This window comes from Schistocerca gregaria, chromosome 1 (genome assembly GCF_023897955.1).
Source record: "Schistocerca gregaria isolate iqSchGreg1 chromosome 1, iqSchGreg1.2, whole genome shotgun sequence".
Classification (NCBI taxonomy): Eukaryota; Metazoa; Arthropoda; class Insecta; order Orthoptera; family Acrididae; genus Schistocerca; species Schistocerca gregaria.
Window position 1 is genome coordinate 1,101,400,643 of NC_064920.1, and position 24,638 is coordinate 1,101,425,280.

A 24,638-nucleotide genomic window follows, 5' to 3' on the forward strand; every position below is an offset into this window, starting at 1 on the left:
GAATAAATTCTTACCACCTTGATGCATCATCGTGCAACCCATCCTCTAAACACCTTTGGGCTACGCATCATGTGCAGTGATGGTCAGTCTGTGGTAGCAGCAGATGAACATAACAGTTGACTGCAGTGCTCGCTTGTCTCGCACAGTCTTAAAAAAATCCTTATGAAAAAAAGAATTAAGTATATTAATTACTAGTCCATTAGAACAAATCATAGTCTAATTAGACTTTTGTGTGATTGCCATAGCTTTATTTGTAAAAATGTAAGACAACCCCCACATTAATATATTCCCCAAAATAAAACATTGACTGTATCAGTAGTAGTTTAATCAGTGAATGTAAGATGACCCTGTATTTTTCAGATGACAAATTTGGCAAATGCAGTAGAAGCTGTACCGTGAATGCTTTCATTACCAGATCTGTTAGCTGTTGTTTGATGAGATGGTATTTATAGTGACATTTATAATGTTTTTGCCCTGCCAGCATTTACTAAATGTAATATTGTGATCCACCTGAAATGCATCTGAATAAACAATATTTCTGTCCTAATAATGTTTCTGTACTGGGAATGGAAAGTTCTGATTCTCTTGAAGTATTTCACTTGCCAAGTGACAATGTTTGGTGGCCTAATCAAAATTTTCCCCTTAGTATCACATCTTTTCCAGTTCACATGAAACAGTCTCTGTAAAGTGTTAACAGACGACGGAAGGTCTATTCTTTTCCTGACTGGTGTGAGGAGCTCGGGTGCAGTAGACACGCATTTGACCAGTAACAAGAAATGTTTTGTCTTGTATCACATTGCTGTCAAAATTATCACAGGGAAACGTGTGTCTTTCACATCTTGGACGCTTTTTAGCAGGGGTACTAAGAGAAGTTTCATGAGCAGAATATGCTCTTTCAGGACATCTGTAATAGTTCATACAGATACACCAGCATAATAGTGAGCAGCTCTCAGGCTGTTTTGTTTCACCGTATACTGCATTTAAAATTCTCATCTTAGCTTCCTGATCACATAAGCACTCTGTCTTCAGGCCACAAGTGGCCCATTGGGACCATCCGACTGCCGTGTCATCCTCAGCTGAGGATGCAGATAGGAGGGGTGTGTGGTCAGGGCACTGCTCTCCTGGTTGTTAGGAGGTTTTCTTTAACTGAAGCCACTACTATATGCTCGAGTAGCCCCTCAATTGGGGTCACGAGGCTGAGTGCACTCCGAAAAATGGCAACATCGCATGGCGTTCCGGACGGTCACCCATCCAAATGCCGGCCATGCTCGACAGTGCTTAACTTCGGTGATCTGACGGGAACCGGTGTATCCACTGTGGCAAGGCCATTGCCTTCCTGATCACATGATTTTATAATATTACTTATTAGTTCTCTAATCTCACTATGAAACATGCACTCTAGAGGCGTTCTAGGGGCAGCTAGTCTTGATGACTACTGATTTGTCAGTCACTGAGTCAAATCCTTTTCTTCACACATAACAAACAACAATGAAATAAAACAGGGAAACAAACAACTGAAATGTAAATAACTAGAAAAAATTATACATTAATGAAAGAAAACTGGAGAGATTACGTGTTGAACAATAAAACATGCAATCACAAAGGAGACAGTGAAGTCTACCAGCAGGGCAAGATCTGTCTAACAGCCAATACCACTAACCTCTGGCAGCTGCGGGGCAGAAGGTAGCGAGGGGAGTATGTGTGATAGCACACCATGCCTCACCCTATGCAGACAATTTTCTGAACTGTGTACTATACACTGATTGTCTAGATTGTACTGGAACTGCGGCGGATGGACACACAAACAAGGACCACAACACAGTATTTCAACTTAGAACTATCTTCTTCACAAGACAACACACACACACACACACACACACACACACACACACACACACACACACACACACACTCACACACACAGCTGGGCTGTGTTATGGAAAAACAATTCAAAATGGCAGCAAACCCATACAACTAGGATAATGCAGGTGACCTGGCCATATTAGCAAATAATGAGATAACAGTGATCTGAGATTGCAATTACAGTTTTCACATAATGCAATTTTCAAGCACAGTCAGTTTGTGTCATTGCATGGTGTAAAACAATATAGGGCTGGTGGGAAGTGTGGTGTATTTCACCGCATTGTACAAAATAAAAGGAATCAGTAGGAGAGACCACAAACATAAGACATAATTACTCCATACATGGTGACTTGTATGGAGATTGAAGATGTACTGCTGCTGAGAGGAAAGAGAAATGTGGGTAGGATATTCCCTGTATCTCAAGATTTAAGAAGGCAAATATTACAGTAGGTAACACCAGAGAGAAAATTGTACAAGAATTCTACGAGAGCCTGCAGCTGTCAAACTATTCTGAGTGTGGTACAAGTCTTCAGACTGTTGATACATACTTGTTAGTTATTTATTTGTTAATTTGAAACTGTGCTAGAGCAATCATCCAACAAATCGAAGATAAATACATTATTTATTCTTCTCTTACCATACAGTACTTCTGAATTGGACTGAGTCTTAAAACTTACTGCTGAATGAATGCCATTACAAATAACATCAGTTTAGTTGACATTATTGTCTGTTGGACGTTCAGGTAGTTGATATTGCTTGGCACAACTTACAGAGTGGAGATCTCTTAGGTGTATTTGTGATGATGATGCTGGTGGTGATGATGGGTGCAGCTCCACTACTCTCATTGCCACATGAAGCCCAAAAGGAATTCCTCATACAGACAAACACAACAACAGAACTTGATTTCATACCAAATAAACATATCGTATTTACTTGAATCTAAGCCGCACCTTAAAAATGATACTCGAAATAAAGGAAAAAAAAAATTCCCGAATCTAAGCCACACCTGAAATTTGGTACTTGAAATTCAAGGGGAGAGAAAAGTTTTAGGCTGCACCTCCAAATCGAAACAAAGTTGGCCCATTGTAATATGAGACACAATTTAGGTCGAATGAAAGACGATACAGCTACAGTAGTTTGGTTTGAGTCGTAAGTTTAGCAGTTAAGCTTTACCAGGTAGCCATTGCTATGCGTCAGGCGCTCCGTCCGTATTTATATGGGTACCCTTCCTTTTTCACGCGCTTCATCTGGTTTGAATCGATTGCTTATTTTGCTTTGTTCTGATACGTGCCGTTTTCTTTATTATAGTTGTATGCATTACTGTACTGTGTCATGCATTGTTTGTCGCATTCTGATAGTGAGTGTTCACGGCCTGTCGCCGCTCGCGGCATAGCTTGCTTTTGTGCGCGCTACCGCCGCTTACAAATTTTTTATAAAAAAAAAAGAGGAGGAGGAATTGTCTCATTAGTGAAACAATGGCAAGAGACTGTTATTTGTTCTTACTTACACTGCTGTTTTCTTTGGTAATGATCAACAAGAACCAAATAATAGACTGCGTATGATAGAACATGTTCTGAACGAGAGTTAGGCAAAAATTTTTCTCCATTTGAAAATCTTTGTGGCCGCTTCTTTAGTACATCAAATTCTGCACAGAAATTAGTCATCTTAGATTTAAAAATCTAGTCAGTTGCCGTGCTTCATTTCTGACTGTATCACTATTCGGCATAAGAATAATATAAATATAAACATGGCATGTTATGTATATTCTTCCGCATTTGCTGTTGTCTCATTCTTGTTTCGTAATTTATTAGGCAGACAGGATTTAAATGAGATAGCAGCAAACACGAAAGAATACATGGCAAAATGTTTATATTCGTATTATTCTTATGGAGAAGAGAATACTGCATGTGATTCACATGTCATCAGGTTCCTTTTAGCAACCATCTCTTCTCGCAGGAAGGAAAAAATTCAGAACGTAGAGTTGGCCATATTGACAAACATCCCTAACAGTCTTGCCAGTCAGATTTTTGTAGTACATTGAAATTCTGCTACATTGGAAGATGAACAATACGGAATTTGTATTTACTTCATTGGATAATGTATGAAAATGCAGTGGTCAGAACTCGGGGCGGTGAAAAAAAAGCTCATCTTCCACCTTTTTTTTAAAAAAAATTATTTACTGACGCAGAGGTTTTGGTGCCAGTATTTATCTTTGTGCCTACAAAGCATGCCTGTGTAGCACTACATATATTCGACCGCAGAAGTTACTTGTGGCGGCACCTGCCAACATTTTTCAGAACTTCCGCTTGCTTTGCACTCGATCCTAAACCGCAGGCGGTTTTTTGGATTACAGAAACCGGAAAAAAAGTGCGGCTTAGATTCGAGTAAATACGGTAACTTTTATTCTTAAGATGATCATGATCTTGTCTAACTATTTCCCACTAACACGGAATCTGTCGTGCTTGTACATTTATAGGCTGATAGACAGCTACATATGGGAGTTTCTGATCAGCCAAGTACATTTTATCCAGAGCTATTACTGATAAAACCATGGAAAATCTTGTACAATCTCAATTCAGTGATATCTTTAAGTGTTTTTCTAGCTCAAGAGATGACTCGGAAAGACAGGTAGTTAATAAGGTAAATAATGGTATTTTGGAGGGATTGCCAGATGAGTTGTTTAAAGCCATTTGAGGTCTGAAGGAAGGAGATAATAATTTGTTAACAGCAATTAGAAAGGAGTGAAATTCCATAATGGAGCAAGATTCATAGGTTTGAAGAAGGCATTGTGATCAATTTCAACAAAATGTGTGCTAATAGTTCTTGAGAAACAAGATTGGGATTCCATCTCTGTGTACTGGTGAATTTCCATAGATATAATCAGGATAGTGAGCAATTCAAAATTTAAATAGGAGCCTGACAATTAGATTCCTTGTTACGAGAGCTATTCTCAGCATTCTACAGGAAGTTTTCAAATTCCTGAACTGGAAAAATAAGGAATTGGGTTAATGGAACCTATGTTTATGGGTCAAAGCTTTATGACCACCTGCTTGATGTCTAGCCATCTTTGGACCACAATACAGTAGCGATTGATCTGAGGAGTCCTTGTTAGGTTTCCTGACAAATTGTGGCACCAAATGTCTATGCCCTAACCATGCAGTATTCATAAATTATGGGGCATTGGTTTTTGGGGGCCAAAGCTGGCACCCGATAGTGTACCAGGTATTTTCCATTGGGTTCCGATTGGTGAATTTTGTGGCCAAAACATTGTGAGTTCACTTTCAAACCACTGTAGCATGATTATAGCCTTGTGACAAAGACAGTTGTCCTGCCACTGTGGAAGACACACATTAAGGGATGCACGTTGTCCACAATAATGACATGGGGTTCATGGCTGCTTTGTTGCCTTCAATTACTACCATACCTCCCATGGCAATCCAAATGAAAGTCCCCATAGCGTAATATTGCCCTCACCACTTTGTGTCCATAGCACAGTGCATATTTCAAGCAGCCGTTTGATCGATGGTCCACTCTTGATGATTCCATGCCCACTGCCATTGTAATTGATGTCATCATTGAGCCTACATCTACATTACATACTCAAAAAGCCACAATGTGGTCCACAACGGAGGGTAATTTTTACCACTGTTACTCAATCCATTTCCTGTTCCAGTTGCAAATGAAGTTGGGGGAAAAAACGACTATATAACTCCGAACGGCCCCTAATTTCTCTTATCTTTATGCTCCTTAACCAAGGTGTAGGTTGGCTGCAGAATTATTCTGCAGTTAGCTTCAAATGCTGGTTCTATAAATTTTCTCAGTAGTGATTTATAGTTTGTCTCTATACTGCATCTGTATATTACATTTCAGTGTTGAGATTGGACCATCGACCAATAGGAATATGATGCCTGGTCAGATGACTCCCATTTCTTCTCACACCAGACTGACATTCATGTCCTGATATGCTGTCATCCAAGTGAACGGCTGCTTCAAATGTGCACTATGTGTAATGTCTCTTGCAGCGGTCTCTCCGCTATATTTTCATAAATTTTATAAATTATATAACTCAGTACATATCTCAAAATATCTCTTCTTATCTTATCGATTTCTAAACTTTAATCAATGCAAAGTAGTTTCAAGCCCTATTATTCCTTGGAGCGAGCATTTACTCCATGGAATAGCTTCTCTGCTATCTATGTTTTCTCTTATGAAAAGGAGGATTCAGATCTTGCTGATTAGCCATGAAAGAACGAAGTATGTATTGTTGAGCTAGTCGCCATCTTGATGAGATTCTGTATGAGAAGGAATTTAATACATGAACTAAACTATAGTAAGAGTGTTCGCGTATTATTTAACTGATTATTATTGACAGTGTCTGCTTACTACGCTGGGTTGCACGGGATCAGTGGGGAACTTCTGATTTACACTGGACGTACGTGCCGTTTTGTATGTATATCCAGTTTATTACTTTCAATAAATGGACTAACACAGTCTTACCGGCAGATCTTCAGTCTTCCCCATGTGAACACCGAAAGTTAATAATTATTACAAATGTTTTCAGGAGATCGACTGACAATTTTCGTCGCACCGAGACTTCGAAATTGCTTCACTGCCTTATGGAATTTAAGATAAGCTCAATTTAATCAGGATAGAACAGTATTGAGTTGTGTGAATGTGATAAGCCTGCTTTGTGAATGAAAATTTCCTTAATATACGCATGTTTTTTACTATCCTGATTAGTGAAGCTAAATCAGGCCGGTGTGAGAGAGGTTTTTAAATTTCAGATCCCACAAAAAATATCAAATGTGCCATGGACACAAAGTGGTGACATGGATGCATATATATTTTATTTGTGACACATCAAAATTTGTGCTGGACTGGGACTCAAACCTGGATTTCTCGCGTATCACAATCAGTCTCCTTAACCACTTAGGCTATCCTTGCATGTATCCTGAACAGCTCAAGCATCCACATGTTATGTATTGTCCGTGTCACCTATTCTCACACTTTGTGATTCCCATACATCCTTGGATGCCTGAAGGACATTGTAATATGATATGCAGACACTGTAAAAACAGATATTGTGTAAATCATTGGTATACGAAGTCTGTACAAAAAATTTGGCAACATTCGTAATTTCATGCCGATTGTGTGTTGGAGCAAAATGCGGTTGGCATCCCTGCATATGCCGGTGTGTAATGTACAATTGCCAGAAGTTTCATTGTTATAAATCTGTTAGTTTACTGTTCAAAGCTGTATTGAGTAGAATGTTGTGCCGCACAGTTGGTGAATTTTGAGACGGCAGAGTTAGAGGAGCAATGAGTCTGCATTAAATTTTGTGTGAAACTTGAGGAAACCTATACAGAGCCACAACAAATGATGCAGGAAGCCTAAGGTGATGAGTGATTAAGCCGTACTCAGTGTTATGAAAGGTTCACACTGTTTAATAATATCCAGATGGAAGTTAAAGATGACCCTCATTCAGGATGCCCTTCGACATGTACCGATGACTCATGTCAAGAACATGAATTAAATTGTGTGTGCCAATCGAAAACTGACTGTCAGAGCAATTGCAGAAGAATGTAACATTTCAGTTGGATAATGTCATGAAATCCTGACACGGCATCTTAGAATGCATGTTGCCACCAATTTCCAATTGCCAAGCAAGGGCTAGTGCAGGCATTGACGTCAAATCTGGTGCTGCAGGCTCAGCTGCTGGTGGTGATGTTGCCTTGAGATCCATGGCCAGGTTGGCGTTGTAGCATTCCAGCTCTGCAAGGTGCGTGGTCAGCTTGGTGATGACATGCAGTGCTGGAGCAACAGCTGCATGCATATAAGCAGCAGGCTGGTGGCAGAAGCTATGGTTGCTAGGTTGCACAAGGGATGACAGAACACAAGCAGGAGAAACAGCTGGTTATGTGAAGCACGCTGTTGTCCGTAGCATGGGAATGGAAGTTGCTGGTTGGGTGCATACATGCACGGGAGTCAAAACGAGCTCTTGCTGGACCAGGTGATCAACATTGTGCCGAAATAGAAAATTAAATTGACTGAGTTTATCATTGGGTCACCAGTGTATGAATGTTTCTGCACCTAACTTAAGAGTTTGATTACAAAACAGTGAAATCAGGCATGGTAGGTGCTGCAGAAAGTACAGTGTTCATGATGTATTAAGAAATACATTTATTTAAAGTGTACACTACTACAAAAAGAAGGAAATAGTCTAAAAATTTATAGAGCTGAAGAAAGCCACTTGTGAAAGCGATGGCACTAGACAAAGCCGCAGTGTAATAGGAATAGCGGACACTGAGCAAGGTCACAAACTTGTTCCCGAATATGATCAGCGTGATACCGATATTTTTCAATGCATGACGCAGAATGAATTCTCTTACAGAAGGCATGTTGTGAAACACAAATTTACACACCTAGCTGCATAGCAGGCATAGAGACAGTGTGGCAAGTGTGTGTGCCCGGAAATTTCACAATAACCATCTCAGTACGAAGCACATTGCGATGTGGTATGTCAGTCATGGCACGAATGGGGAGCAGTGATGTTAACACTGTGGGAAGAAGGCAAAGGTTGAGAGCGAGGCTAGGTCTGTGGAAGCCTTGCAAGGAACAAAGCTGTTGTCCTGTACATGTTGCCAGCGAACATAATATGCAGTTATCTGGTTGCATGGCAGCATCAACAACTTGGGAAGGAAGTAAATACTACCTTAGCAGTTGGTCGTATTTGAACTGGAAACATACAGAACTGCTAAGACAGATGTGCAGTGAAAGGCCGCCACAGTTGGAAGAGGCTTCAATCGTCCAATAATCATCAGAAAATTACAGTTTTGTAAGTGGCGGACATGACAAGACATCCTGTGAAACATTACTGAGTGCCTTCTCTGAAAACTCCCTAGGAGAAGTAGTTGAGAAGGCCACTCAGGACGGAAATATGTTAGACCTAATGGTAACAAATAGACGTGATGTCCATGGGATTGAGTGTGAGACACTTGTCGCAACATTGATTACCAAAGTACATTACACATATAAAACAAGTGGAAGGACTTATATATTCAGAAAAGTAGCTAATGAGACTGTAGTGTTCTGTTTCAATAAAAAAAACTCAAAACATTTAGCACTGGAGGGCAGCATGTATAAGAACTGTGGCTCAAGCTAAGAAGAATATTTGACCGTATACTAAATAGATATGTACCTAGTAGAGCATGATGGGAGGGGACCTCCATGCTATACAGACACTTTTAAGAAACTTATAAAGAAATGGAGACTTCTGCATAATGGGTGTAACACAAAACATAGGGCTATAGATAGATCTCAGTGAAACATGTTTGGGTGTTGAGATAGCTGCACGTAAAGCCTTCAACAACTGCTATATGATAATGCTTTAAAAAGATCTCTCACAAAACCCCCCCCGCCGTTTCTAGCTATATGAGAAGGCTGTTAGTGGCACCGAAGTTGGCATCCAGACATTCATTGATGAAACAGGAACTGGAATTGAGGGTAGGAGAGCAAAAACAGATGTCTCAGTTGCTCATTTATTTTCATGATGACTAGCTCTGGTCAATATTTGGTTCTCTTCAGGTCTGAAAATAAAACAGTTAAAAAGAGAGTATCTACTTTTCGGACAGTGGAAAGTCCTGGATGAAATAACGATAATATGGCTGTGTGTGTGTGTGTGTGTGTGTGTGTGTGTGTGTGTGTGTGTGTGTGTTTTCTAATTCAGCAGAAGGACTTTGTCCCAAAGTGTAAACATTTTCGCTGTTTGCTAGTCTTTTTCATTGTTCCTGTCTGCCTCCTGTTTGTGGTGAATACCAATCAGTCACTTCCATATTTTTCCATTATTTCACAATAGATAGAAAAAATTGCAGATAATGATTGCATTTACCTATGTGGTTGCATAGGTATCCCATTACAACCATAAAAATCTACACATTGCAGTTTTACATGGAAAATTTTCCCATCTATACTGCAACAAGATTAGACTCATTGCAGAGTACACACAGATGTTTCAAAAATCATTCTTCATGGGCACCGTATGTAAAGGGCATGGGAAGAAGCCCTAATTTGGCCTACTGGCAGTATGGTTTGAAGAGTATGGTTACAGATTTAGACTAAGATGATAAAAACATAAATACAAAACATAATATTGTCATTTGTAGACGCTGAACTGTACTGTCTTTGTTCTAGGTCTTCTCTTGTATGGCCCACCAGGATGTGCAAAAACCAGCATAGTGAGAGCACTGGCTTCAGAGATGCAAGTGACGTTCATGGCTACTTCTGCTGCAGAACTGTACTCACCATATGTTGGGGAAGCTGAGAAGAATGTCTGTGAACTTTTTCAGCGAGCTAGACTTGCAGCTCCAACTTTGCTCTTTGTGGATGAAATAGGTGGGTTGGTACCAAATGTGCTTTATGTATATTCTTGAATAGATTTAAAAAGTAATCAAGTCTTTTGTCTGCTGTGTGTCACTGATTTAGTTCTTCCCACTGTACTTTGGGTAAAATCTCTCTGAATATTATAATTATCATTATTTAATTAGTGGATAATCCAGGATGGAATAATGACAATATTATGAAAAGGATAGTTTGCCAATCACCACACAATGGAGATGTTGATTCCCAGACAGGCGCAACAAAGAGTGTACTAAAGAGGTAAAGCTTACTTGTTAGCAGTCTTTTTGTTGTGCCTGTCTGCAGCTCTTGACTATATGGTGAGTAGCAGTCTGTCTGTTGAAGATTCTGGAGCAACATGCAATATCAATAACTCTGTGTGTCTGTGGTCTGTGCCATCTGACATAATGTGATGTTAAAGTCTGTAGAAGAATTCTTTTGTACTTTTTACCAAATTTTATAACTGTTCTGTGTTTAATGAACTTCAAATATTTTTTGCATGTATGTTGCGTCGTGAACCAGCCAGTGTACTAAAAGGTATCCTCTTCTCTTTTTTTCCTGTAAATTCATTAATGTGAAACATTAATTTGTTTCCATCAGTGTGAGTGCAATCACTTTCATGGGTATGGTGCCATCAGCGAAGGAAATTTTGTTTCTGCATTTAATATTTTCATTGATTCAATCACATAAAAGTTTTATACTGTATCAGACACCAGTGGAACAACTGAAGCAGCATCAGGATGGGCTCCAAGTAATGTTTTATTACTTGGCACCCATCCTGAGGCTGCTTCAGTTGCTTTGATGGTGGCGAAAGCCAGTTAATGGTAACAGTATAAAACTTCTATGTGATAGAATCAATGAGAATATAAATGTAAAAACAAAAGTGGCAACCAGTCTTCCAACAAGGCCATTTTTTTGAAAATGAAATTTTGGCAAAAGCTTTTACTGTTGATTGCATCATGAAATATTAACTAAATCATGAAAAAGGAACTGTCTGTTCTGAAAATCAAGCTGGTGACCTGTTCTCAGTTTCCTCACATAATTGCTGTGTAAGTTGAATTCACATACATTATTTCATTTGTTGTTTATTTTCCTTCATGTTTGAAATGGAACTGCTGTATGCAAAAGCCATATATGTTGCGTAGTGAAGATAAGTGTTCCATCATTGTATGAGGAAATAAAATTCAAATTCCCTCCCATCTCCTCTCTGTTGACTTTTTTAAAAGAAAATCATAGGTGATATAATAACTTTCCTGTGTTAGAAGGAAAATTTACTTGATAAAATTAAAAAAAAAACAGGAGGACTGGATCAAACTTACCTTCAGAAGATGAAAAAAGGAAAAAAGTCAATCCTTGGTCATTGCATGTCTTTGTTTTTGCCTTTTCGCCTAATTGTTAAATGCACAATTCATTTCTCCTCCTCTCAGTTCACAGAGTGCAATAAAGAATTAGGAGAAAAGGTGGGAAAACCAAGAAATGAAGTGCGGCACACCTTGTTAGTTATCATGATAAATAGTAATGATCTAGAACAAGTCATTTCACATTCACATCAAAAATAATTTGTAAATATGGCTAAATGCTGAGCCTCCCTCCTCCCATCGCCCTGCCGATCGCTACACCACATTCTGCCTGTTTACATGTCTCTGTGTCTGAATATTCATGCCTATACCAGTTTCTTTGGTGCTTCCTTGTATAATTTTCATAATTTTAGAGGGAGAAGTTGATGATACATGCATATGATTGAATTTTGGGACTTGCTTTTTCAACTGGCTGCTGTGAGTCTCCTCTGGAACTCTCTGTGCATATGCTTTCTGCTATATTTAAGGAATGATTATTAAATATATTTGGTTCTATTGTTTAATTTGGTTAATCCTGTTCTTTAGCAAGTAGTCCTGTTTCTCATTTCCTACATTCTTTATAGCCTTAAGTCTGTTGTCAGAAGTAGTGATTTCTGACATAAAGTGTATGCTCCTTGGTTCTTAATGGCTTTTCTGAGCAATTTTGCATTGTTTTCATAGTTTGCAATTAACTGCAAGATCTCTATGCTTGTTCTTCCCAACAAGTACATTTCCCTTGGCCTTTCTCAAGATTCTTTACTCTTAGTGATTAATGGTTTTTGACATGGCTGTTTGGTGTCCTTTCTGCTTATCTTATGCGGGAAACTATTTTCGAATATATTAAAAACAAAGATTCCAAGACTTACCAAGCGGGAAAGCGCCGGTAGATAGGCACAATGAATAAAACACTCAAACACACACACAGAATTTAGAGGTTTCGCAACCGGTGGCTGCTTCGTCAGGAAAGACGGAAGGAAAAGGAACGATGATGAAAGGATGTGGGTTTTAAGGGAGAGGGTAAGGAGTCATTCCAATCCCGGGAGCAGAAAGACTTACCTTAGGGGGAGACACAAGCAGACATATTTAAAGGCAAAGGGTAAGGGCAGAGATGTAAGTCGAGGCGGAAGTACAGAGGCAAAGATGTTGTTGAAAGATAGGTGAGTAATGAGTGGCGGCAACTTGAAATTAGCGGAGATTGAGGCCTGGTGGGTAACGAGAAGAGAGGATATATTGAAGAAGAACAACTCCAGAATTTCCTCTCCAGCCTCAACTCCTTTGGTTCCATCAGATTCACCTGGTCCTACTCCAAATCCCATGCCACTTTCCTTGACGTTGACCTGCATCTGTCCAATAGTCAGCTTCACACATCCGTCCACATCAAACCCACCAACAAGCAACAGTACCTCCATTATGACAGCTGCCACCCATTCCATATCAAACGGTCCCTTCCCTACAGCCTAGGCCTTCGTGGCAAACGAATCTGCTCCAGTCCTGAATCCCTGAAACATTACACCAACAACCTGAAAACAGCCTCCGCATCCCACTACTACCCTCCCGACCTGGTACAGAAGCAGATAACCAGAGCCACTTCCTCATCCCCTCAAACCCAGAACCTCTCACAGAAGAACCCCAAAAGTGCCCCACTTGTGACAGGATACTTCCCGGGACTGGATCAGACTCTGAATGTGGCTCTCCAGCAGGGATAAGACTTCCTAAAATCCTGCCCCGAAATGAGATACATCCTTCATGAAATCCTCCCCACTCCACCAAGAGTGTCTTTCCGCCGTCCACCTAACCTTCGTAATCTCTTGGTTCATCCCTATGAAATCCCCAAACCACCTTCCCTACCCTCTGGCTCCTACCCTTGCAACCGCCCCCGTGTAAAACCTGTCCTATGCACCCTCCCACCACCACCTACTCCAGTCCTGTAACCCGGAAGGTGTACACGATCAAAGGCAGAGCCACGTGTGAAAGCACCCACGTGATTTACCAACTGACCTGCCTACACTGTGACGCTTTCTATGTGGGAATGACCAGCAACAAACTGTCCATTCGCATGAATGGACACAGGCAGACAGTGTTTGATGGTAATGAGGATCACCCTGTGGCTAAACATGCCTTGGTGCACGGCCAGCACATCTAGGCACAGTGTTACACTGTCCGAGTTATCTGGATACTTCCCACCAACACCAACCTATCCGAACTGCGGAGATGGGAACTTGCCCTTCAATATATCCTCTCTTCTCGTTATCCACCAGGCCTAAATCTCCGCTAATTTCAAGTTGCCGCCACTCATACCTCACCTGTCTTTCAACAACATCTTTGCCTCTGTACTTCCGCCTCGACTTACATCTCTGCCCTTACCCTTTGCCTTTAAATATGTCTGCTTGTGTCTGTGTATGTATGGATGGATATATATATATGTGTGTGTGTGTGTGTGTGTGTGTGTGTGTGTGTGTGGGCGCGCGCGCGAGTATATACCTATCCTTTTTTCCCCCTAAGGTAAGTCTTTCCGCTCCCGGGATTGGAATGACTCCTTACCCTCTCCCTTAAAACCCACATCCTTTCATCGTTCCTTTTCCTTCCCTCTTTCCTGACGAAGCAGCCGCCGGTTGCGAAACCTCTAAATTCTTTGTGTGTGTTTGTGTGTTTTATTCATTGTGCCTATCTACCGGCACTTTCCCGCTTGGTAAGTCTTGAAATATTTGTTTTTAATATATTTTTCCCATGTGGAAGTTTCTTTCTATTTTATTTACATAAACTATGTTCAAATAGTGATATGATATATTTCAGTGTTTTTCAACATCCGATCCGGAATGCCTAATAGGCACTTCACACTTAACGGGAGACACTACTGTTCTGAGCATGTTTACGTACTCACTGTGTACTCAGATCTGAAATGAGCAATGTGACATGCTCAATGGACATACCAGAAACTTTGCATGAAGTTTCATCAGGTTTTCACTGATTAGTGGTTGGAGGGCTGGGGAGGGGGGAGGTGGGTAGCCCTCATATTAATCCTAACTAAATGTGCATCATGATTAGAGAGAGCAAATTGTTAATTGGTACACAGTTATTTTCTTGCTTTGAGCTTCATCAAAGAAAACATTATTAGTAATTCCTACTCACTTGATCCACCTGTGTTGAAAAGGTGATTGCTGAGATTAAGGTTGTAGAATCCAAATAAGGGTTCCAGCTCATTTTTCCTATGAAAATCCTTTCGAAAATCTACATTGAAATAATCACATACCATTAACAGCTTGCTGCTGTCTGTCAGGTAGCATAATAAAGAATCCAAATTCCTCATAAATAGTCCAAAATTTGGGAGTAGGAATCTGTACACAGTTACAAATCAAAGTGAAATATTTTTCAGTGTTAATTCACAAGCACATACTTTTGTGTGCTGATCACTACAAGATCCACTTGTATCAATCTTTTTGAACTTGTTTTTTATCTTAATTTATGCAACAACTCCTCCTTTTCCCTGTTAGACCTACATGAGTGTAATCTTTTATATTTAACTTCTTTAACCATGTAGTTATATAGTGCTCAGATAAGCTCATGACGTCTATCTTTTTGGAGCTTTCTAAAATTTGTAGACAGGAAGCTCTTTTACATTATTACTCAGTCCTCTAATATTCTGATGAAATAACCTAACTTTACTTTTTTATGCATCCTTAAGCATCTTGTGGGACTCTTCTGTTAAAGTAACTTTTTTCACAGTAGGGTTGCCTGAGCCTAAATTCAAACAAAAAAAAGGACTTCCTGATACCTTGAACCACAGGGATCTTTCATTGTGTGATGGTCCTATGACCATTTTCCCCTTCAGCCTATGTAGTTCAAATTTTGCGTGATCTAATTCAGCCCGAAGGGTACAAATCTTTGCTTCCTGTTTAGTGATTCTCACCTCTTTTGCAGAACCTACACTTCCATGGGAGAGCCTCATTGAATTCCCTATTCAATTGCCCACTACAGTTGTCCCACTGAAATTCCAGCTCACAATCTACACATACCACTTCCACTCTATGTACCCTACAGAAACATCCACATTCAGGTGCATGTTATAATGAAAAAGTTAATCATTTCTGCTTAAAACAAGAACCAGCCCTCACGTAATTGTTAATTAACCTATATATATTAATAATGAATCTGTAAAACCATCTGTCTTCAAATATGCTGATCTCCTAAACTACTAGACTAACTTTTGTGGGGTTTTCACAGGTAACTAGAGTGTAGTCTGTGACACTGTATAGGCTTTAGTTTATCAAAATTAGATCACAGAAAAAAAAGATATTGTGATTGAAAGTCTTGCTAAAACTTTATCTGTCAGACCTGCTGATCATTTGAAACTAGTAGACAGGTGGTGGTTTTTTTTTTTTTTTTTTTTTTTAAAAAAAAAATAGGATTTTCACTGATAACTTCAGCATGACAAGGGGCATCGTATAGGCCATATTGCATCAAAATTGGATTACGGAAAAAAGAGATATTTATACATGTTAGGGCACAGTGCATAAATACACGGATTTTAATCAAGTATTTGAGAAAAAGAGCACTTGGTGACTTGAAATAAACTTTACACATCATTTCAAATCTTTACAGATCTTTTTTCATGGACCCTCCCCCACATGATGATGAAAGAAAGTAAGTTTTTCGTTTACTATATTTTGACTGTTTGCTTTAGCACCAGGCATGACTTTTAATTTATTTATTCGTACTACTAACCGTTTTGTGGCACATTTTACAGATGATGTTATCACTGAATGTACCTGCAAAATTATATCTATTTATGATACACAGTTCAAGAGATATGAGGGATGGAAGACAGAGAAATGGAAGGTGGTCATAGAAAGAAAAGTGGAGATGGATGGAGAGAGAGAGAGAGAGAGAGAGAGAGAGAGAGAGAGGGGGGGGGGGGGGGGGACTGTACTAATAGGATTGAAATAAATATGTTCCAGGACAGTGTCGGGTACTCAGGTAGTCTAATTTACAATAAAATGTAACTGCTGATGACTACTTATCACAAGTACTTTTTGATATTAGACAATATTTACCATTGGCAGAATACAGTTTACTAGGCATGGTGCTTTTTTAAGTGGTAAAAACCTCAGATCACCAAATCTTCAGTTGGCTGGATAAACGAGATATAAAAGAACAAACTTACTTACAAAATATGCTTCACACAATCACTTTACTCTATGAAAATTGACTGTTTTCTACTAGTAACAGAAACACAGCTTCAGCTAGGCACAGTGCCGCCTGCCACTGGAAATTGAAACGATGTCTCCTGAAAGTAAATACTGATCAGCTGTTGTTTCCTTGTAATTTTTAAGTAATTTTCTGTGCCTTTTTATGGTTACAATATTATCTCAGTAGCCATTAGGTCCTGTAACTGTTGCTTATTAATAGATATTTTGTCTTGAAAATGTGTCACCAGATGCTCTCGTGGGAAGCCGCCAGGGAAGAGAGAGGGGTGTTCAGGAGAGAGTGTTGTCTGCCTTTCTACTAGAAATGGATGGTATTGGTGGACCATTGGACACTCAAGGTTCTCAAGCAAAAGTAAGTAGCAGTTCCACATTCATAATGTGGAAGGGGAAGCTTTGCTTTATGGGAAGAGGCCATCATGCACCACATGTACACAATTAATGATGGCTGAGGAGAGTCAGTTTCTCCAGAAACTGTATCATATGGAATACAAAGCAAATAAGTCAAACTGGGCATTATGATGTTGCTCATTTTCCTTATGCCCGTGAACACACAATGGTGATTAAAAAAGCAAAATAATAAAAACACACAGTTCAGTTGAATTATCTTCTCTCTTTCACTTCAGAGTATTTGAATTACATTCCTTGCCTCATTGCCCTCGAATCTGGGCTCATTATGTTGAGCATTTATTCACAAAATTGTCATGCTGCAGCCCCACTCTTTCTCAGTCATGTACAGTCCCATCAAAATTCTTAATGTTGCCCTTTTTATGATTAGGTTTTTGAGAATTTTTGAGATGATCTTGTGAGCCTCCTACTGTCATATCTCCACACCCTCTGCAGCAAAGAAGATAGATAATAGTTTGAAGATGCTGACATCCATAGTAGAGAGAAGCTTTGTGATGCTGTGAGGTTCTTTGTTCCTCTACTTCAGAAACTGATGATGTAGGAAGTCAGTTGTCTATATTTTTCACAGACAGGGGAGCAGTGTGATTAATGTCATCTTGCTCTCCACACTCATTGTGGCAAGTCATACCTCTGAGTATGGTCACATATAATCAGTGAAGTATGAGTCATTAATACAGTAGTGGAATGGAGATACATATAGTTATAATTCACTGTGATGATGTCCTCTAGTAGCACTAAGTCTTTTCCATTCAGTCGCATTTGTTTCTTAACACTTCCTTGACTTGTATTATGAAATCTGAGTATGGAACCTTATCTTATTGCAGAATGCCCATGGTTGTTGTTTCTTTTGCTAACTTGTCAGCCATTCCAGTCCCATGGAGGCCACAGTGGACTCTTAACCACATAAGTAACTTACTTATTTCTCTTGCAAGTACTCCACTTGCTGTGTTATGTTATATTCCAGGGGGTTATTACGTCATTGTTTGGAGGGGTATTTTAGTACTTGTAATGCTGCTCTGGAAAATACTGAAGCTCTGATAGGTAGATCGGACAACTAATGCAGTGCTGAACTGGACTGGCAACATAAATAATTACTGAAGTACGAAGGATGAATAAAACAAGTGAACAGATTTATGTATTCAGCCAACTAGATAAAGATGGCAGTGTCGCATCTCAAGGAAAAATTAGAATTATACTGCTGTGAGCAGGAGCATTTGGAGTAACTGTTTAGAAGAATAATTCACCATGTACCAGATTGAGAAGTATGTAGTAGAACAGATCATAATGGCAGAGACCAACCATGCTACATAGTTTCTGTAAAGAGACTTCCCAAAGTGTAAAATGAAACCTAGGATATAGATAGGGAGATGCTAAATGAAACATGTTGAGACTGTCAAAAGGGCAGTGCATGAAGCTTTCAGTGACTGCTGTTGCAAAATCTTATCAAAAGTCCTCTCAGAAAACACGAAGAAAGTGTAGTTGTTTGCAAAGGCTGTGTGTGGCATCAAAGTTAATATTCAGACACTTGTGAATGAACAGGAATTGAAATTGAAAGTATAGAAGCGAAAGCAGAAATGCTGAGATTTAGTTCCTCCACTAACCAACATATACAGAAAATTTCTTAAACAGAAAAACCGTGGCCAGTAGTTGGAAGAAAGCAAAAGTCACACTCATCTGTCAGGTCAGCAGATGTTGAGTTGCAGACAAGCACAGCAAAGAAGATTGCTATACATGTGAGCTTTGGACCAGAGTCAGTGGCCACCTGTGTGTTTCCTACTTCTTTTTGTTGTTCCTGTCTGTGACTCAACAGCTCCTCTATATGGTGAGTAACAGTATCTCCTTTAAAATAATATTGTCGCTATTCCATCCTGGATTTTCCATTGTTTGAGGTGCTCAGCAGAAGCAACCCTCAAAATTGCAGTCCACATCTTTGGTATACATCTGTTGTAGAATCTTGAAATATTTCCTGAGCCCCATCACAAGCAGTACCAAGCAAAAGTTTTGATTGGATTGAGGATTTTTTGGTACAGAGGATACAGTATATTATCCTGAATGAGGAGCCAACAGGTACAGCAGTAATGTAATGTTTACCCTGAGGAAGTGTGGGAAGTGTGTTGGGACCCTTAATGATGATGTAGCATATTAGGAACCTGGCAGACAATGTCAGTAGTAATAGCCTCAGTCTTTTATGCTAATGATAGTTACCTTGAAATACTGCCTGAAAAAGCATAACAACATAGTGATGCAAAGATTGGCGACTTGCTTAAAATGATCAGAAATGTAAAACTTTGCAAAATGCAAGAATTTAGTATCCTATGGCTGCAGTGTCAGTGTGTCATAGTTTGAATTAGCCAACTTGATTCGTGGGGATACAATAGTTGAAGCAGGTTGCAGACATTGATTCCATTTTAGGATGCTAGGAATATTGTCAGTATACAAAAGGTGTTGCATATGAAATTTGTGTGTCACCTAAGCTAGAATTTGGCCTGAATGTATGAGACCCATACCAAATAGGACCAACCAGGGGTATTGAATGATGACAGGTTCATTTGACCTGAGGAAGAACCTCATGGAAATGCTGAAAGCTCAAAATTGGCAGACATTTGAAATTAGAAACTAACTGTCCAGTAAAAGCCTATTTACAAAGTTTCAATAACTGACTTCCAGTGATGAATTTAGGACCATAAGATAAGTGCTTAGGTGGTATTCCCATAGTGACCACAAACATCAGACTAGCCTAATAACAGTGAGTACTGAGCCACTTAAAGAGTCTTTCTTCCCATTCATATGCAAATGGGAAGGAAGAAGCCCTAATACATAGCACAGTAAGAAGTCCTTCATTACCATACACTTCAATGGTTTGCAGAATATTGACATTGATGTTGGGGTAGAACTAATTTTTAGTATCTAGCTGAGACAAGCAGCAGCATTTCAGATATACTATCATCACCATCTGATGAACTTGCTGCCTGCCCCTGCTAGTAACGCCATTTTATATTATAGGATGATACAGTTGGAAATTTTTGATTTCATTCACAGGATGATTGTTCATTTCACAAAGCTAATCAGAGTACCATGAACTGCTCCTTCCCTCCACCATTTTGGCATTTTGTTGCATCAGTCTTGCACCACATATGTGTGGCAAACTGGACACTATTGCACTGTACCTTCTTTATGAATATTTTAAACAATAACTTACACTCCCCAAGCTTCCACTTTAGCTGGTCCGCAACTCTTTGAATCATTAAATGTTATCTTCAGTTAAAATTTTCCATACCCATGCATTTACTCAATGATATGGCCACACGTGGTGACTTTTTGACAAGATAGTTGATTGACATGACTGTCTCTTTTAAGGGAGCACTTGTGCCATAAACTTTCCTATTCTAATTATTCTATCTTTGCAGAATTGATGTTCATGTTAGAAAAAATTTACTTCAGAAATTACACCAACATGAATACCTTGTTTACAAGTTGCTTTTGACTATTGTTAACAACACAACAGAAATCACTTGCCCCATGTGCCTTTAGTTTGGAAATGACAACTGGTTGATCAAAACCTGTTATGGCATTGTGAAGTGCTTATTTGATTGTGCCATAAAAAATTATAAGAAATAAAGGAATATGTCAGTCACTTAGTCTCCAAGACTGTGTCATTTTCTTTTTACAAAGTTTTCCTCACTGAGAAATTATGTAGCTAAAATATTTGTTTTTGAAACCATTCCTCTTTTATGTAGCTTATGCTTACATGCGCAAAACAAATTTTATGGAAACATAAAGTCAAATCAAGAAATGCGCAAATTCCTTGTGGGCTGCAAGATTGTGGATGCCTTCAGAACTTTCGCATATTCAGGAGCTGCAGTGATTAATGAAGAAACAGGAAATTATTTTTAGGTACTAATTTCAAATTTTAAATTTGTAAGACTGACGGCACATGAAAATGTTTCTTCTAACAATCACATTCAGAATCTTGTGCAGAAATTTGACTGATGAAGTCTTCACTTTGGAAATATTCTTGCATACAATGACACCGTAATACAAAAGCTTTTTATTTTTTATGTAATAGCACCGTATTTTGGTGTAACTGGGTGTATTCAGAAATGTTTTTTGCATAGCAAAAGATTAACAGAATAATCTATGGTATCTGGTCACAAATTTTGTGTCAGCCATTATTAGAGCCTGTCCAAATTTTTTTTGTCCCTGTGCTTGGGTAGGTTCATTGGATTTGTGATTTGCAATGTTGACTCTCATAAAAAGAACTACAATAACTTAGATGCCTTCACCATACTTTCTTACATATTTTATATTAATATAATAATGCAAATTTGTCATGTCTTCTTCAATTCCTGAAATTTTCCTTTTATCAGCATTATGTGAATATGAGTAGTTAGATGTTGTGTGATTGAATTAGGCTCAAATGGTTCCATGTAACTTGAGAAAAGCAGTGCAATAAAAAAAAAAGGAATTAAAAATACTTGTGACATTACTGATGTAAAGAGCTTTTATAGCATAGAAGCAGGTCAGCATAGGCACAGTTGTTGTTTGAAAGGTGTGCTTGATGTTAGTAGTGCTAACTTAATATTTTACCATAATGTTTGTAGATATTAATACAAGTGCTTGGGGGCACATGCAATTTTGTTTTGAGTATGCTTAAGTTCTACAAACCTTGCAGGTAGCTGGTGTGATTGTACTGGCAGCAACAAATAGGCCGGATTTGCTTGATGATGCCCTGTTGAGGCCGGGGCGATTGGACCGCTTGGTGTATGTGTCTGCACCAAATGAGCATGCCCGTCTGGAAATACTTCGTGTACATACGGCGCACATGCCTCTCGCTCCCTGTGTTGACCTGTCATCAGTTGCAGCTGCCACTGACCTTTACAGTGGGGCGGACTTGGCTGTTTTGTGTAAGGAGGTAATGTATGAAATGTATTTGATAAAAATTCACACCATAGGTCATAAGTAAAAATAAATTAAACACTTTACATAATGAGTTAACAAGTACAGTAAAACTCTGAATTAAGAAACCCCAGTTTTAAGGAAATACTTTTAACGAATATTTCCACCAGTTCTGGCAAAACACCTGCCAGAACAGTGTTACTCTGTCTTGATTTTAATGAGCCCTGCTTTAAGAAAAACAAATAAAAATTCTGTTCTTATACAATTCCTAATATCACTGAGTGATTTTTTTCAATTTATTTCAGTTTCACGTAAACTCGTACTTTGTTTTGTCTGACGCAGTTCTTTCATTCAATACATGCCTAGTTCATAGTAATTTGGTGAGTAACTTGACTTCCCTTGTAACAGTACTAGAAGATACATTGGAGGAAGGGGAAATCAATTTCTGCCCTACCTCCTAGGCGACTTAAGTCTCCTGATTTGAAATGACAGTCACAGTGTCTATGGAAGTGCATTTATTGACGTCTTGAGTTATTGGTTTTACTTTTTGGAGTTATGGGCTGCAAATATTGAAAGCATACAATTCAGAAAACTTGATGATCATTTATGATATCAATGACAGTCATAATATAAAACTCTGACATTGTGAATAAATAAGATGCTATACACACACCAGTGGACAAAGTTCGAAAGCATTGTGCATTACTCCCAAGTCAGGTATGTACCAGATAAAATTGTGAGGGCTGAAAACATGCCATGGCTTCACAGCCATGCTAGAAAGTTGCTACAAAAGCAAAGTGAACTTCATTGCAAATTCAAATGTAGCCAAAGACTCACAGACAGACAAAAACCAAACAAAGCAAAGTTAGTGTAAGGAGAGGCGTGCGTGTGAAGCTTCAACAAATTCTAAAGTAAAATTCTGTCTGTGATTTGACAGAAAATATTAAGAAATTCTGGTTTTATGTTAAATCATTAAACAAATAATAGCAATGTGCCCAGACACTCTGTGACCAAGATGACGCTAAAACATAGGATAATCATAGGCTGAAATACTAAATGTCTTTTTTCAAAAGTGTTTCACTGATGAAGATAATGCAGTAACTACTCCTTTAAATTGTTGCACGAATGTCAAAAAGACAGGTAGTAAATAGGTGACCCTGGGATAGAAAAGCAACCAAAATCGCTCAACAGAAGTGGCCACTGGACCTAGTGGAATACCAGTACGGTACTCTGTTGAGAATGTGGAAGAGCTTGCTCCCTTTCTTACAGCAGTACACCGTAGGTCGTTGGAAGAGCAAAGAATTCCTAACAATTGGAAAAAAGGGCAGGTCATTCCTGTTTTTAAGAATGGACAAAACTACAGGACTATATCTGACATTGGCCTGTTGTAGAATTTTATAACCTGTTTTATACTCGAATGTTATGAGTTGGTGAAGACTGAAAATCTCCTTTGTAGGATCGAATTGGCCTCTTAAAACAATGATTTTGTGAAATGCAGCTTGTTCTGTTCTTCCACGAGACCCGGAAAGCAGTAGGTATTGGCATGCAGGTCAATGCCGTGTTCCTTGACTTCTGGAAGGCATTCAGTTCAACAGCGCTGCTGTCTAATTAACAAAATATGAGGATATGAGGCCAGCTATGTAAATGAATTTAAACATTCCTGGCTAACAGAACATAGCAGAACATTCAAATGGAGAGAAATGTACCCACATGAAAGTAGCTTTGGGTGTATCCCACAAGAATGTTACAGGATCATTACTTTTCGCAATATACGTAAGTAATATGTATAAATGACCTCATGGATGAAATCTGAGATTCTATGAGGCTTGTTGCGGGTGGTGCTGTTGTGCACAGAGAAGTTGCAATGCTAGAAAATTGTAACAAAATGCAGAGGACCTGGAGAGGATTAACATGTGACACAGGCAGTGAAAGTTCAGCCCCTGTGCAAGCAAATGTAAGAGACCCATTATTACAATAATTACGTGATTACAGAATAATCACTTGAAGCAGTCACATCCATAAAATATATGAATTAATTGGATAGATTAAAAAAAGTGTACTCACCCAAGCAGCAGCAAAACACACCCATATCCCGCCCCGCATATCCCGCATCCTGCTATCCTGATTTAGGTTTTCTGTGATTACCCTAAATCGCTCCAGGCAAACGCCGGGATGGTTCCTTTGAAAGGGCACAGCCAACTTCCTTCCCTAATCCGAAGATACCGATGACCTCGCTGTCTGCCCCCCCCCTCCCCCCCCCCCCCCCCCCCCCAATACAACTCAGCGCAACACCCACATAAAAGAAGATTATAATTAGGCAAGCTTTCGGAGCCAGTGGCTGGTTCTTCAGGTAGAAAGGTTGAAAGGAAGGCAGAGGGGTGAAGGGGAAGGACTGGGGAGACCTAGGAAAAGGGATAGATTTCGGGAAAGTCTCCCAGAATGTGGGTCAGTGAAGACTTATTGGACAGAATGAGGAGGAGAGACTGCACTGGATGAGATTCGAAAACCTAAGAGCTGAAAGGTGGAAGACAGGGTAATG

General features: G+C 39.2%; 1 protein-coding gene and 1 pseudogene across 1 annotated transcript in view; one reads left to right on the top strand and one right to left on the bottom strand.

The window, feature by feature from the left end:
* LOC126282470 (spermatogenesis-associated protein 5-like protein 1) overlaps positions 1-24,638 on the top strand; it is a 95,264-nt gene that overhangs the window by 59,699 nt on the left and 10,927 nt on the right. Inside the window, exons 6-8 of the mRNA XM_049982130.1 lie at positions 10,054-10,254; positions 17,029-17,150; positions 21,876-22,115. Of these exons, the coding sequence (XP_049838087.1) occupies positions 10,054-10,254; positions 17,029-17,150; positions 21,876-22,115 (563 nt within the window). The remainder of the gene's footprint in view (positions 1-10,053; positions 10,255-17,028; positions 17,151-21,875; positions 22,116-24,638) is intronic.
* On the bottom strand, positions 1,216-1,333 carry LOC126288600 (5S ribosomal RNA; annotated as a pseudogene).